At 32.7% G+C, this 14,999-nt stretch overlaps 1 protein-coding gene and 1 long non-coding RNA gene across 2 annotated transcripts; one reads left to right on the top strand and one right to left on the bottom strand.

Annotated features, from left to right (window-relative positions):
- Positions 1–2,544: 2,544 nt before the first annotated feature.
- LOC131647834 (uncharacterized) lies at positions 2,545–4,644 on the bottom strand. Its single transcript, XR_009297980.1, has 2 exons — positions 3,663–4,644; positions 2,545–2,833 (listed from the first exon to the last, which is right to left on the bottom strand). It is a non-coding gene; the product is annotated as an uncharacterized LOC131647834 (long non-coding RNA).
- Positions 4,645–12,859: 8,215 nt separating this feature from the next.
- LOC131647833 (uncharacterized) lies at positions 12,860–13,761 on the top strand. Its single transcript, XM_058917657.1, has 2 exons — positions 12,860–13,009; positions 13,113–13,761. Exon 2 carries the CDS (start codon positions 13,192–13,194, stop codon positions 13,624–13,626), a length of 435 nt encoding a protein of 144 aa, XP_058773640.1. The 5' UTR covers positions 12,860–13,009; positions 13,113–13,191; the 3' UTR covers positions 13,627–13,761.
- The last annotated feature ends 1,238 nt before the right edge of the window (positions 13,762–14,999 follow it).

Genomic DNA, 14,999 nt, shown 5'->3' with positions numbered 1-14,999 from the left:
ACCGGAAATTTTAAAATTTCAGGTACAAAATGCCGTAAATTTCAAAATTTCCGGTAAAAAGTACCAGAAATATCCTAAAAATACCGGAAACTTACAAGTATTCGCGAAAATTCTGGTAAGTTTCTCAAATTTTCGATATCCTCCAAGAATTTGAAAAAACTGAGATTTTGAAAGAAAAAAAGTGTTAAATGATTTTGGATGGACATTTGGGTTTTTTCATGCTTTATGGGGGTGCCAAGGATAATTTGGAGGGTGATAAGACAAATTCTCCCAGTAAAGGTGATGAGGGTGCAACCCAAATGAAGGGATACTTAATATATTTTTAAAAATAAACAATTACAAATGGATATGTACAGACGGTGGAAAATAATTTTATATTGTCATCTAATAAAAAATTATCAATCTGCCATGTCATTAAAATATTTTTGAAACAAAAAGTGATTTAATTAAATATGTGGTTGTAATTGGTTAACAATATAAAATTATTTTATAATATCAGTGCAACATCCCTTTTTCTCTATAATTTATATACTTAGATAAAATTAAAAATTAATCTTTTTAACAAAATAATTTAAATAAAAACTAGTAAATTACTTAGATTGGAATAAATTTATCATGCCTAAAAAGGATGGTTCATGATTAAAGTAAGGGGAGCAATATTGGCCTGGACGCCCAAATTGGGATTGGTTATCCTAATTGGGCATGGGTGTCATAATCCATAATTATTCATCCATTTCAGCATGTACGTGGCTTGAGTTATAATTTTTCGACATACTAGGCATTTTGATTAAGGTGGTGAATTTGAATCGTTATTAGTTGTTTTGAAATTCAGTGTATTCTTGAATACAAGGATTAGATAACTCAGAGTCCATTAAGCCTAATTTGGAGGAATCTCAAGAATATATCCACAAGATTAGGATGGAGGAATCTCAGGAACAAATCTACAAGATTAAAATCACTCTCTCTTCAAAACATGTTCAGAATCTCAAAAAGGGTTGCAGTGATTTAGTTTATCCGACAAGGACAATTAGAAAACTTGGAGATGTTTTTTATATAAGCATTTAAGATATTAAAAGAGCAGTTTTCGACCCGTGCAACAGTTTAGAGGTAGTTCAAAGACTATGGACATGTGGAAGCAAAGCAGAGATAAATGGCCACATAATAGGATGAATGTTGAGTTCTAGGGTAGTAATTGTTATCTACGATTATTGATGTATGTAGTATATAAGTCAATTTTAGTTATGGAATAAAGGTTCACATGTTTTATTAATAATATCTATGGAACTTGAATATCCAAGTCACAGAGAGAATAGAGTTTGTGAGAAAACATGTATGAATTTGAGTCCTTTTTTCTAAATCTTTAATTAAAGCACTTTATTTTCTTTTTACTTTATTTGTGTTCTTTGTTTACTTGATCCCTTCACACAATTCTACATTGTCCGTATTGAAAGATTTTTCTAATTTATCCATATTCAAACACCAAAATTCAAGCACAAACTTTTTTTTTCAAACTAATTTACACAAATTGTCCTTAGAATTTAACTAAAACTTATGATTTATTTATTGGAAATACTTGTAACCACTATGCAAGAAAGATCTCTTGCCAATGGGCATGCTGAAATCAGCCAAAAAATCAGCCATAACCTGTAACTTAATGCTTCAACTTCCCAAAATACCATTCTTCCGGCCAAATTTGGCTTCTTGAGGACCTGACATACACGATAGTATGTCTTTTCCAATATTTTATGTCCTTGAAAATAAGGCCTGAGCTTCCTTGGAGTCACTGCTACCGCTAACGCACGCCATTCTATCATCTAATAACGGGCCTCATCATCCTGTCATACCCCAAATTTGTCCTACCCTTTAATTTCTAACTGGCTTGGACTTTTGCATTCATGTATATACCTTCCATTAGGTCATCAACATAACATCATGCATCATTAATCAATAAATTTGGTATGGGGTCGAGGATCTTGGTAATTAGGGTTCTCAGTGGCTTTAAGGCTTTCATCTCAGGTTATTCTTTCATCATCAACACGCACCTAAGGCAAATGGATCAAGGTTTCTCATCCATCCTGATTGAGCTTGTTGACTCCCATCTCTACTAAGTCAAAGTTCAGATAAGTCAGTGAAATCAATTTGAAGATTAATGGCTCAAGGGCATAAAAAGGAAAAACGGAATAGAAAGAGGAATATTCTTGTGGTTTCTTGGCACAAGTTGCAAAGCATTAATGTATTGTCATTTAGATTCAAGTGTCAGGGGTTCTTCAAGTTACAAATGCCATCACTCATTCAAAGTTACAAGATGAAAGATGAAGAAGAGTTGGCATTACAAATTTGTCGCTTGATTCAAGTTTGGCCAATTAAAGAATTTGAACATGGAAATTTCAAGTGAAGCACATGGAGGGAAGAGAGACAATTCAAAGTGTATTTGAAAGTATAGAAAATATATATATCATTTCCATCCAAAATCCATTACATACATTTCCACTTCAAAAACAAAAAAAAGAAGCTTCATTACACTACATGATCTCAAGGAGTGTGTTCAGTACAAATTCAAAAATTCATTACATTATGGTCCAAGTCATATTACACAAAGAATACACATCTAGAAATCTAAATATCATGCTACTACATTGCTTCTATACATGAGATCCTTTGTTCCTAAACCTTCCAATCACTGCTCCAAACTCCACTTTGTAATCTCTGACCATTCTTTAAAGTATGTTGCCGGCATCAATTTCTAACCTCACTTCACAACAGTACTTCAGCCACCCTGCACACTACAGCCACACATCAACCTTCAATTGCTGCACTTTTCCAAACCTGCAACCTACAACAATAAAAAGCTCAGTTCACATCAAACCAAACCTGCCAATTCTCACACCAAGCTCATTCAAGAAAATCAAGAAATAAAACCAAATACACACACATCCATATTGATTTCTATTTGCAGCCTTGCAAACCGTTTCATAACAAAACCAGAGGCATAAACACACTATGTATAACAGCCAGTTTCACTAACTTTCACTAGCAGCCACAATTTAAACAGCAACAAATTTCTAGCAACTAACCATGTCAACCTACCTCCTCCAACTGACTTTTTCAAAACCTAACTAATAGCCCCCATTGATTCATAACTGATCCGATTTCAAACTGTCATTAACCATATTTCTAACATCCTAACAGAATTCCTAAACCACCTAACTGTCTACTAACTGCCAAACAAACACAGTCAAGAACCAAACAAAAATTCAACACAAATTCAAAACCACATTCAACAATTAACACCCGTACACAGTCAGCTTGAATTTATATTCAAAATCCCATACATACTAATTCTCAACTTTCCTAACTGTCACAAACAGAATCCCAACCCACATAACTAACTCCCTTCACCTCAACTATTCTCAAACTAATCCCTAACTGCTAACTAACTTCCAAACAGCCACTAACAGAGTTAACTACCTACTAACTAACATGTAACTATCAGTAAGAGAAAAACAGAATTCAATAACAAACCTTTCCTAACATTCTTAACCGATTCCAACTCAGCTCATAACCAACCTTAACTGAATCCAACAGAAAAACTAACTTCTCATAACCACCATCCTAACAGAAACTCAAGAGAAAAAATCAGAAAAAGTTCAAAGAGAACTAACCTCAACCTCTATATATTCAGAACCACTCCACTCAACCATTCACTCTCTTCTCCCCCATTTTCACCATCTTCACATCTTCTTCAATCCTCTCCTCCATTTTTTCACTTCCACGCATCATTCACCACCCATCATCTTCATCTACTCTTCCTCCTCTGAACCATTTTTTTATTCATCTTCATCACTCTCCAACAAACTCCCTCTGAACCAAATTCAATCTTCTTCAATCTCTAAACCTTCATCACCGATTCTCTCTCCCTTCCTTCAACCTTCATCGCACATCTCCATTCATCAACAAGAAAAGAAAATCGTAACTGAATTCACAGAAAAATGTTAAAGGAAGAGTTCAGAGAAGAACCTTCATCGCATCCTCATCTTCATTCATCCACCACCATAATCTCATTCTGATCACCATCACCATAACCATTTCTTGATTCTTCATCTTCAACGATTGCTCTGTATCAATACCGATTCCATACGCCAAATCTTGATTCAACAATATTCTCCACCGCCTCAATCATCACTCTCAGAATTCATAGGGATAACGAAACTCTTCACTGCGTCAATAATCATCACGATTTGAATCCACGACGCATCACGCAAGGCTCCTTCGATCTTTCTTCAACAGAGCCGCACTGAATCATCAGCAACAATCAACGCTTCTCGTCACCACAACAAATCTGAGAATGGAAGAAGAAGAAGAACGCGAAGAGTTACTTCTGGATCTCATAATTTCTTCATCAAACTCGGAGAGTCATCGGATTTGCTCCGATTAGGAGAACGTGAGAACGAGGTCGAAGCGGAGAGATGCAATTGAGGTGAACAAAGAGAGAGAGCTACGGCGAAGAGAGACTGGAAGAAGATGCGGCGGTGTTCTTTGGTGGTGGCGCCGAATCGGAGAGACTAAGGGAGGTCGCGCCGTCGATAGCTCGTTTGAGAGAAGAGAAGTTTCGTTCAGAAAAGTCCAAAGGTCACATTTCCAACCCTAAATTCCCCTTTTTTGTTTTTTTGTTTTTTAGTTTTTTAATTCAAATAAAAGTCTGAGAATAATTGACATTGGATCACAAAATCTGTTCACAATAACCTCTGGGCCACGAATTGCTATTCTACACCCCTTGCTCAGCCCATGTTGCATCTGTTTGTGCCAAAAAAAACTATACAAAAACTCTGTTTGGGCCAGAACCACTGGGCCCTGTGCCTTGCTCATCACACCTCTATTCTCAGTTCACGCCCCCTGTTTGCATTTCATTTTAAATTCTATTAGTTTCTTTTGCCATTTCTTTTTGTAGTAAAAACACTAATTTTCTCCTATTATTTTAGACTTTAGTACATAATTTTCCACATAAAAATGTTCACAAAAAATATTAGTTTTTAGGCTATTTGTTTTTTAGTCTTTTTACTTGATTTGTAATTCAATTTCTCTCATAAAAACATAAAAATAATAGTACTTTTAATTCACTTTTGTGCTATATTTTGACTTGTTCTTTTATGCTATTTTCAATATTCTACTTTGTGCCTTTAATTTTCATGTTTCTTTTATTCCTAACCTTTAGGTAGAAACCATGACAACATTAGGTAGAAATTCCCTTCATACTTAGGCTAGTTTCTTTTTCTTTTCAACCCTAAAACACCTAACAAAATACTTGAATAAATTCCCCATAAAAAATACAAAGAAAATACTTAAAACACTAATAATCAAAGTGAAAATCATTAAAAAGGGAATGGAAGCTTGGATCTCCCTTGCTTTAGGGAATCATTCGAGTGCCTGGATTTCCCTTGCTTTAGGGTTCCATTCGGGCGTAAGTTCCCAAATTCTAAAAGACACAAACCAAAGAGTAACTCGAGTTTCCCTTGCTTTAGGGATTTCCTCGAAACACTCAAACTCTCTCTCTTCTCTCCTTTCTTAAGGGCATTGTTATCTCCGCTCTATTGCATCCTACGCTGTCCCCTTATGCAAGAGCGCGAGCGTTAACTCCGCCCAACTAAAAAACACAAAAATAAACAGAAAATCTTTAGCCGAGCTACGGTAACTCTGATTCCTGAAAGGGATACGTAGGCAGCGGGGTAGGGCCCGTGCGAGTACAATTCTTTATTTTCCCTACACTTTGCATTCATTTCGCATTTAGACATAAACATAGTTATACACCCTTTAGATAGAAACAAACATAGGTGGATACCATCGAGTACGATGGGCGTGAGGGGTGCTAGCACCTTCCCCTTGCGTAACCGACTCCCGTTCCTAGATTCTCTGGTCGCAAGACCTCGTTCTTATCCTTTGTTAGGTTTTCTGATATTCCTTTCCCTTATGGGATAAATATATTGGTGGCGACTCTGTTCATTTTTCGCGAGCGTGCGACACATCCCTAAACACTTTGCTATCAGAATAGACAGATCGCCTAACCTTATATGTTTCTTGGACGAGTACTAAGTTTAACGCAAGGTCAGTAATAGACAAGTAGAGATGTAAGATGAACTTACTACTTTGCATGTTAGAATGGGCGGGGACACTAAGAACTCCTTCAACTTTAAAGACGCCTAGTCACATTCATGTGTTTATTCAAACCTGTCATTTTTCTTCAACATGGCAAAAAAGTGGAAAGCCTTGTCACCTACATAGGAAAGAAAATAATAAAGTGCGACTAAACACCCAATTAGCTATTGAATCTATAGAAAATTTAAATGGCTCGTCTATGATGGCTTGACATTTGTATGTGTTCGTCTTTATGCCCTTTTTGGTGAGCATGAAACCCAAGTAATTGCCTATTTGTATGTGAAATGAGTGCTTGGCTAGATTCAGGCGTATCTTGCGATGCCTGACAGACCTCAAGTTATCTTCTAAGTTTGTCTCATAACTCTCCCTTTCTAATGTCTTCACGATCAGTCATCAATGTAGACCTCCAGGTTCTGTCTTTTTTTCTTTAAGAAAACTGCGTTCATTAGCCTCTAATAGGTGGCTCGACATTATTAAGCCCAAAAGGCATAATATTGTAGTTGTAGTTACCATGGTTGAACATGAATTTCGTCATGGGCGCATCAATGGGATCCATATTAATCTAGTTATACCCTAATGATTCATCTATCATCCATGAAACTCAATGTTTGGTAACCAAATGATTCATCTATCATGCAATCTATGTTGGGGAAGAGGTATAAATATTTGAGACATGCATCATTGAGGTCAGTGATATCAACGCGCATACGCCACTTGTTCTACACCTTTATTACCAAAACCTTGTTACCCAACCACAAAGGGTATTTGGCTTCTTTTATGAACTTGACGCTTGCCAGCTTATGAACTTTCTCGTCAATGGTGATTCTATTCTCTTTGCTAAACCTGTGTTTTCTTTGACATATTGGCTTAACTAAAGGATCTAATGTTATTGAGGTCCAGTTGAAGCCCCTGGAAGACGCTATAGAACAGGATGTATGTCGAATTGCCAAAGTCAATTAATACTCGTTTCACGTCCCAATTGACGTATTGAATCCTGATGACCATGAGGTCATTGTTGTGGGGGCATATTTTGATTGCATATTCTCTTGAAAAGTGATTTTAGGCTCCTAGTCCCTACTGGATGCACTGAGATCTTTTATAGTGTGGTGTTTGTTGTTAACACATGTGGGGCGTACCTCCTACAAGAGTAGCTAGATCCCCTACCTTGGAAAAACCCTGACAATGTTGTTAGTGGTCGGTCTTCTTAGAATTGTGCTCTAACATCATCGTAAAAATACGGTAGAAAAAATTGTGAGTAAATGATAGGTGTGACTCATGTTAGTTTTATCAGGGGCGCACATGGAGACAATTGTACTCGCTAAAAGTAAAAATGTGTGACAACCCCTGGTAGATAAGGGTTCTTAGAGGCTTTAGGGTTGTTATCATATTGATAGCTTGCTCGTGTAAGGTGAGAAGTTATTGTATATGTGTAATTTTGTGTTGTTATTAGGTTGTCCTTAAGTATCGCGATGTTGATGTATTTATAATCCTAAGGGTCTAAACCCGAATCTTCCTAGAATATAGCAATCACTCTAGGAATGAGTGGTTGATTTCTTGAAATCTAAGGAGTGTAGTTAAGTTTCACGACTTCCCATAAAACATTTGTTGACCCAATATACACTTTAGGCACGATCATACAATATGAATAAAGTCGTTAGAGGTATGAGCGACGTATCTGCAGAAGGGGCGTTTTAACCAAATAAAAGGCGGCATGGTAGGAAGATAGAGCATGTGTATACCTCTCGCCTTTCCCCAAAGTCCCTTCCAATTATACCACCAGAATCCTTATTCACATGTCAAAATTAGCATAAAACTTCAGTCATTCATGTAGTAGAAAACTTGTTTGTATTACTCCACCTAGTACAATTTTATGCATAGTTGGATTTTGAATTCATCCTTATATCAAGCTCCACATCTATAACCTATTTTCATCAAGCAGTTCTGCAAATTAGGTTTATTTTAAAGGTTATGAAATTTGTAAGTTTAAATCCTTTAACCTCAGCCAATATTAATTAGGAGTGGCAATTGAATCCATTAAGCTAAAATTCATCTAATCCATCCACCGCATAAAAAATAAGTTAATGGATGGATTGAATCCATCCATTTATATACATGGATAGATCCAATCTATCCAACACATTTTGATAATCCAATGGATTATTTTTATTTTATACTTTAAATTATTTTTTTCAAAAATAACTAAAATAGTTTTTTATTTTAAATAGAAAAATTTGAAAATACAAAAAATCGAATTTTTTCATAAAATTGAAATATCGAGTTTTTTTTTCAAAAAAACAAAAAATTAAGTTATTTTTTTAAATAAAGGAGGTTTTTTGAAAAAACAAAAATCGAGTATTTTTCGAAAAAACAAAAAAATTGAGTTTTTTTTTTAAAAACGAAAAAGTCGAGTTTATTTCGAAAAACAAAAAAATCGAGTTTTTTTAGGAAAAACGAAAAGTCAAGTTTATTTCGGAAAAATGAAAAGTCGAGTTTTTTAGGAAAAACGAAAAGTCGAGTTTTTTGGGAAAAACGAAAAAAATCGAGTTTTTTTCGGAAAAACGAAAAGTCATTTTTTTCAGAAATAAAGAAAAAATCGAGTTTTTTCGAAAAAACGAAAAGTCGAGTTTTTTCAGAAAAATGAAAAGTCGAGTTTTTTTCGAAAAAAATGAAAACATCGAGTCTTTTTCGGAAAAACGAAAAAATCGAGTTTTTTTTAGAAACACGAAAAATCGGGTTTTTTTTCTCCAGAAAAACGAAAAAGTTGAGTTTTTTTCCGGAAAAACAAAAAAATCGAGTTTTTTTTGGAAAACGAAAAAATCGAGTTTTTTTCGAAAAAACGCAAAATCGAGTCTCCACCTGCCAATTATGTTATAATATCCGGAGACGGTGATTTTTCGTATGCGGTTCATAATCTTAGAATGATGAGATACAAGGTACTTCTTATTCAACCAAAGGTAGCTGCAGATACTTTAGTAGCGTCTACGCAGACGTTTTGGAAATGGAACGAATTTGTAGATAGAGTACCTAAGTTGGTGAATCCTATGAACCTGAAAACACCACCATCTCTCGATCGGACTTATGACATTAAAGAACTTGAATACACCACATCACCTATTTTTATCTTTTGGGATGTTGGAAGCTTCCCTGTTCCGGATAATCTAAATCCACAGGATGTATCACTCAACATTGACTTGGCACTTTCCAGAATCCAGTTAAAAGGTCGTGTATATTTCCACTGTTACGGTTGTTCTGATTCTACTACGTATGATCGTCGTCAAATTCTTTTGAATACAGGAATTGAAGAACATGAAATTTTTGAAGGTTAATTTTAATTTTAATTTTAATTTTAATGTGTTTTTATTTTCATTTATATTGATTATGCTATAAATTGATATTTTCATTTATACTAATTATGCTATAAATTGATATAGATCTTAAAACCGCTGATAAGATAAGTTTTACGAAGCTGCTTTTGGTGGTCTTTGGACCACCATCCACCCGCAAGCTATGCAGTGATTTCAAATGATCTAGATTTGTGGATTGCACTCTCGAGATTAAAAGAAAAAGGCTATAATATTATGGCCGTTCAAGATCAACAACCTTGTCCGCTGCTGGTAAGCAAATTTGCTACAAAAATATGGGAGTGGTCTGTCCTCTGTAAGGGAGGAGTCCCTTTAACCAAGGAAGAAGTTGCAAGCCAACACCCAAAGCCAAAAACCCAAGTGTCCAAGAAACAAAATGTAGGAGATTCTTCTTTTGGGTTGCAAGACAATAGTTTCTGTAGTTATTTAGTGATCCACTTTCTTGCTTTTGCTTATTTTTCGTTTGGATATTGAATGATATGGAATTACAATTTTCAAGGTTGAGATATAACTCTGCAAATCTTGCCATGCATACTTTTGGTGTTATACACCATTCTGCATCACTCTTTTGTAATATATGTTCACTGTTATAATAGTTGATGATGAGAAAATCAGTGTTATAATTCTTTTAACAGTAAATTTTATGCAATGAGTTCACTCTAGTCTTAAATTAATTCAAGAGTAGCTGAATTTATTTCGCTTAAAAAAGCAAATGATTGAATAGAAAGAAAACAGTGTATAATGAACAAGTGTTATTGCATATGCCAGAACACATGTCTTAACAAGTATCCAGTGCTATTTACTTGTTAGTTAAGGTAGGAGTTAGTGAGCAGTTTATATTTTTGTTAATTTATTAGATTTTTAGCTCATCTTTTTGCATATATGCATGCATTCATGAATTTTTGGATGAGTTTTAACAATCGCCTTCCAAAGATTTGAATTTGAGCTCTTAGCCTTCAAATTACCTTACGTATCATCAACCTTATACTTACCTCTCAAGATGTTGCACCAAAGATCATCATCATCACCATTTATAACCTAACAACCTAAATTCATAATGCACACTTGATTCATAACAATGAGATCACGCAGCCCTAAACCACCATCACACTTGGCCAACTTTCTCCTAGCTAACAGCATGAAACTTCTTGATATCGATATTGAAAAGTCGAGTTCTTTTCGAAAAAAATGAAAACATCGAGTTTTTTTGAAAAACGAAAAAAAATGAAATCATCGAGTTTTTTCGAAAAACGAAAAAAATCGAGTCTTTTTCGGAAAAACAAAAATATCGAGTTTTTTTTGGAAAACGAAAAAAATCGAGTTTTTTCGAAAAAAATGAAAGGTCGAGTTTTTATTTGGAAAAACGAAAAAATCAAGTTTTTTTTCGAAAAAACGAAAAAGTTGAGTTTTTTTAAGAAAAACGAAAAAATCGAGTTTTTTTTAGGAAAACGAAAAAAATCGGGTTTTTTTTGAAAAAACGAAAAAAAAAAAAGTCGAGTTTTTCTGAAAAACAAAAAAAAACGGGTTTTTTTGAAAAAACGGGAAAAAATCGAGTTTTTCCGAAAAACAAAAAAAATCGGGTTTTTTTTAAAAACGAAAAAAAGTCGAGTTTTTCCGAAAAAACAAAAAAGTCGGGTTTTTTCGGGAAAATGGAAAATCGAGTTTCTTTTTTAAAAATGAAAAAATCGAGTTTTTTACGGAAAAAACGAAAAAATCGAGTTTTTTCGGAAAGACTGAAAAAAAAATGAGTTTTTTTAGAAAAACGAAAAGTCGAGTTTTTTCAAAAAAAAAGAAAAGTCGAGTTTTTTTTCCGAAAAAATATTTTTTTTTTGGAAAAATAATAATTCAACTTTTTTCGGAAGAACGAAAAAAATATTTTAAAATATTTAAATTATTATTTTTTATGAATTTTTTATTTATCTTTTGGATGGATGGATATTCATCCATTAAAAATAGGTTTATGGATAGATTGGATGAATTTATTCTGTAATGGATGAATTATATTGGATTTTTATTAAGAAAGTTTAATGGATTGGTAATGAATTAATGGATTGATTTGGTCCATCCATTAACCATTCAATCCATATTCATCCAATTCATCCATTTTGCCACCCCTAATATTAATTCATATATTGTAACAAAAAGCCACACTTTTTCTATTTCCGATAAACCAAAGGCGCACTTTAACGTTAGCCAATACTAATTAGTGAAGACAAATCATAAATATAAATAATTAAAGTAAATACACAAGATAAAATATAAAATTATCATGCAATTAATATTTATAAATGCTCATGAGTCAAAAATTAGTTGATTATTTCTTATAACAGAAAACAATGATAACAAAGAGATGAATTAATCACAAATGTCTTATGAATGAAGACATCTTTACTCAATTCACACGAACTGAGTCTAGAATGAAAGAACTTTTCTACTACAATACTAGTTGTGATCAAACAGAAGCCATAAAGAAGAAAAAAAATTCAAAATTCTAGTGCAACTAGAATTTTTAAAATATCAAAATGAATGACTATCAATTCTATTTATAAACCCACTTATGCACACTATATTATATAATGGATCATATTTTTCTAATTTGCGTGGGTGCATTATAAGCACACCTTACTACCTCATTAGTGAATATATTCCTTTAATTAGTCTTATATAAAAAAAACACCCAACTTCTTATTTACCTTTTCTTTTTTTTAATCTTTCTAAGAAAAATATTTAGGTATACAAGTAACCACCATTGGATACATAAATAAAAAATATTTTGTATTATCAAGCAAATATCAAAAAGTCTTCCTCTATGTCTCTTAACAGCCTTCTCTCCCTTCCATTAGCTAGTTGCTTTTTTTTCAAAGGTCTCTCCTTTCCTCCAAACTTACAAATAAGACTTTAAGATATTAAAATAATATGGACCAAAACCACACACCATCAAAACGACATATGCCAAAAATATAGCTTTAAGTAAATAATGTATTTTTTAACTATCAATTTCTCTATTCCTTTAGTGTCACAAATGGATAACACAAACCACTTTTAATTTATTTTATCAAAAAATCATTTTCTCATTTATTTAATGAAATGATAATGGGAGTTATTGATCTAATTAATCTAATAAGAATAACACACTTAAACAAATAAGAGTGATAAGTATCACCTAATTAAACAACAACAAAAAAACTTGTAACTTGAAAATATTTAAAATAGATATTTGTCATAAGTGTGATTTACCAAAAATATCAAGATTTTAAGCCCACAACTACCCCCTCACATAGTCACATACCGACATCAATGTTGAAAAACAAAAAAGTTTAAGATAAGAGTAGTGGCTACAAATTAAGACCCTACGTGGTTCCAAAAACAATATAATGACGCAATGCTCTTGAATTATCTTTTATAGACACATTTCCATGACCCACCATTATTTTAATTCTTTAGTTCAACAAGAAAGGAAGCAATCAAAAAAAGCATGATAGTTTGGAAGCTAACAGGTATGGAAACAAATAATAACAATAATAACACATTTATGACATTTATTTATCATCATTAATTTATGCAAACTCAATCACAATATTAATATTTACTATGTTTTAGAAATTTCATGTTTGATGAAGAAGAAGCATAATTGAGTTGAAAGTGTGAAACTTTAACCAACCAAAGAGGCTTTGGAAAAATGGGTTCATCTTGTTTTTTCTTAATATGTGTTCTTCATTCAACAATAGCTTTAACATGTGGATCATTGATGGTTTTTTACTCCAAGGAGATACATGTCTTAGGACATGGATCAAAGACAGCAATCAACCTTCAAGGGTCAACACCACATGATCAGTTGTTGATTCAAACATCAGATTCCTTCTCTGGATTGTTGTTGTTCACTATTGGATTTCTTGTGTTCATGGTTGCTTGTGTTAAGGACATGGAGTTTCAGAGTTTCTTTGCTAAAGGGTGTGTGTTGCTTCATATTTCTATGGCTGTTTGGAGATTTTACTTTGTAGGTAAGGTTGAAGATCTTGCTTGTGATTGTTTAAGACATGTTGTTGGGGATATTGCTTTGGCTATTTCTTGGGTTTTTTTTCTTGTTTATGTATGGAGGGAGAAATATGATTAGTAGTTAGTTAGTTACTTAAAGTGAAATGTAAATTTTGTGGTGTGGTTTATAGAAAGAACATATGAGTACACTTTTAGTGTAAATTTTTGTTGTACTATGCATCCATAGTATTGATCAAATGTGTTTGTTTGCTTATGATTTTTGAGTAATGTTTCAAGAAGCTAAATTTTTAAACTTTTTATATTATCATGTACATTATTTGATTATTTGATGTTATAATTTTATGTTTATATTTAGATTCTTCAATTCAACTATTCTATATAAAAAAAATACTTTTTTTCATCTCAAATGAATCCGGCCATCTTTATTTTAGATTGTAAAAAAAGACCTCAATATGGAATGGAATAAAAGTACAAGTTCCTATTCTCCTTATTCTTTTACCAGAATCTTTTTATCATGCCAGATTGCCACTTGTTTGTCTTTTATAATTCTAAAGCAATTTAAATTATTCAATTGAAATTTATTTATTTTTAAATTATTTTATTTGGAAAAATATTAAGATAATTTATTGTTAAATTTTTTAGGTCAATTTTTATAAAATTAATTTTTTTGGACCAAAATAAAAAATTAAAAAATAGGGACCAATTTTCAATTTTTAAAAATTTGAAGGATTAAATTGTAAATTTTATAAATTATTAAAGACCAATTTGCAATTTTTTGGAGTCGATTTAGTAATTTTGGAAAATATGAGGACCAATTTCCAAAATTTTGAAGAAATAATAGTAACAAATAAATTCAATAGAGTATGAGAGAAATTTCAAATTCTTTGATCTTTGGTGTCATTTCAAAATGATTAAATTTAACTTAGATAAAATACTCCATAAATTTCTATCATATTAACAATTCTTCATTTTTGTATCCAAACAATAAATTTTGTACAAATCATTTTAAATTCCTTCAAAACATTACATTACCTCGATAAAATGCTTCATCCAAACACACTATTATAGTTTGTGAAGATGAAGAATTATGGATTCTCTTGCTTATGTTAGGTAAAATTCAAAAATTAGTGGTCGAAATTACCTAATGTTCCAATTTTAAGTGTAAAGATCATGACTTTCCATATGTCATATATAGAGTTGTCAAATGGGCCGGTCCAGTGGGCCAAGACGTTTAAATAGGCTGGCCCGGGCCAGCCCGATTGTTTAATGGGCTACAGAAAATGAGCCCGACCCGTTTTTCAAAAGCCCGTGAAGCCCGATGGGCCATCATGGCCCGTATTTCAATATTATAGTTTTAATTTTATGAAAAAGGATGTAATAGATAAAAGCTACATAACATAAGTAGAGAGTGATCATAGATTTAGTTAAATGATATTTAAAATATTTATCAAATTAACATCCACACACACATATATATATATATATATATAT

This window comes from Vicia villosa, linkage group LG2 (assembly GCF_029867415.1).
Source record: "Vicia villosa cultivar HV-30 ecotype Madison, WI linkage group LG2, Vvil1.0, whole genome shotgun sequence".
Taxonomy (NCBI): Eukaryota; Viridiplantae; Streptophyta; class Magnoliopsida; order Fabales; family Fabaceae; genus Vicia; species Vicia villosa.
Note: the sequence above shows the minus strand (reverse complement) of the source record. Positions and strands in the feature narration are given on the sequence as shown.

What these genes read in the sequence shown, in the direction of transcription:
- LOC131647833 (XM_058917657.1), top strand. Translation starts at nt 13,192, where the DNA reads ATGGGTTCATCTTGTTTTTTCTTAATATGTGTTCTTCATTCAACAATA.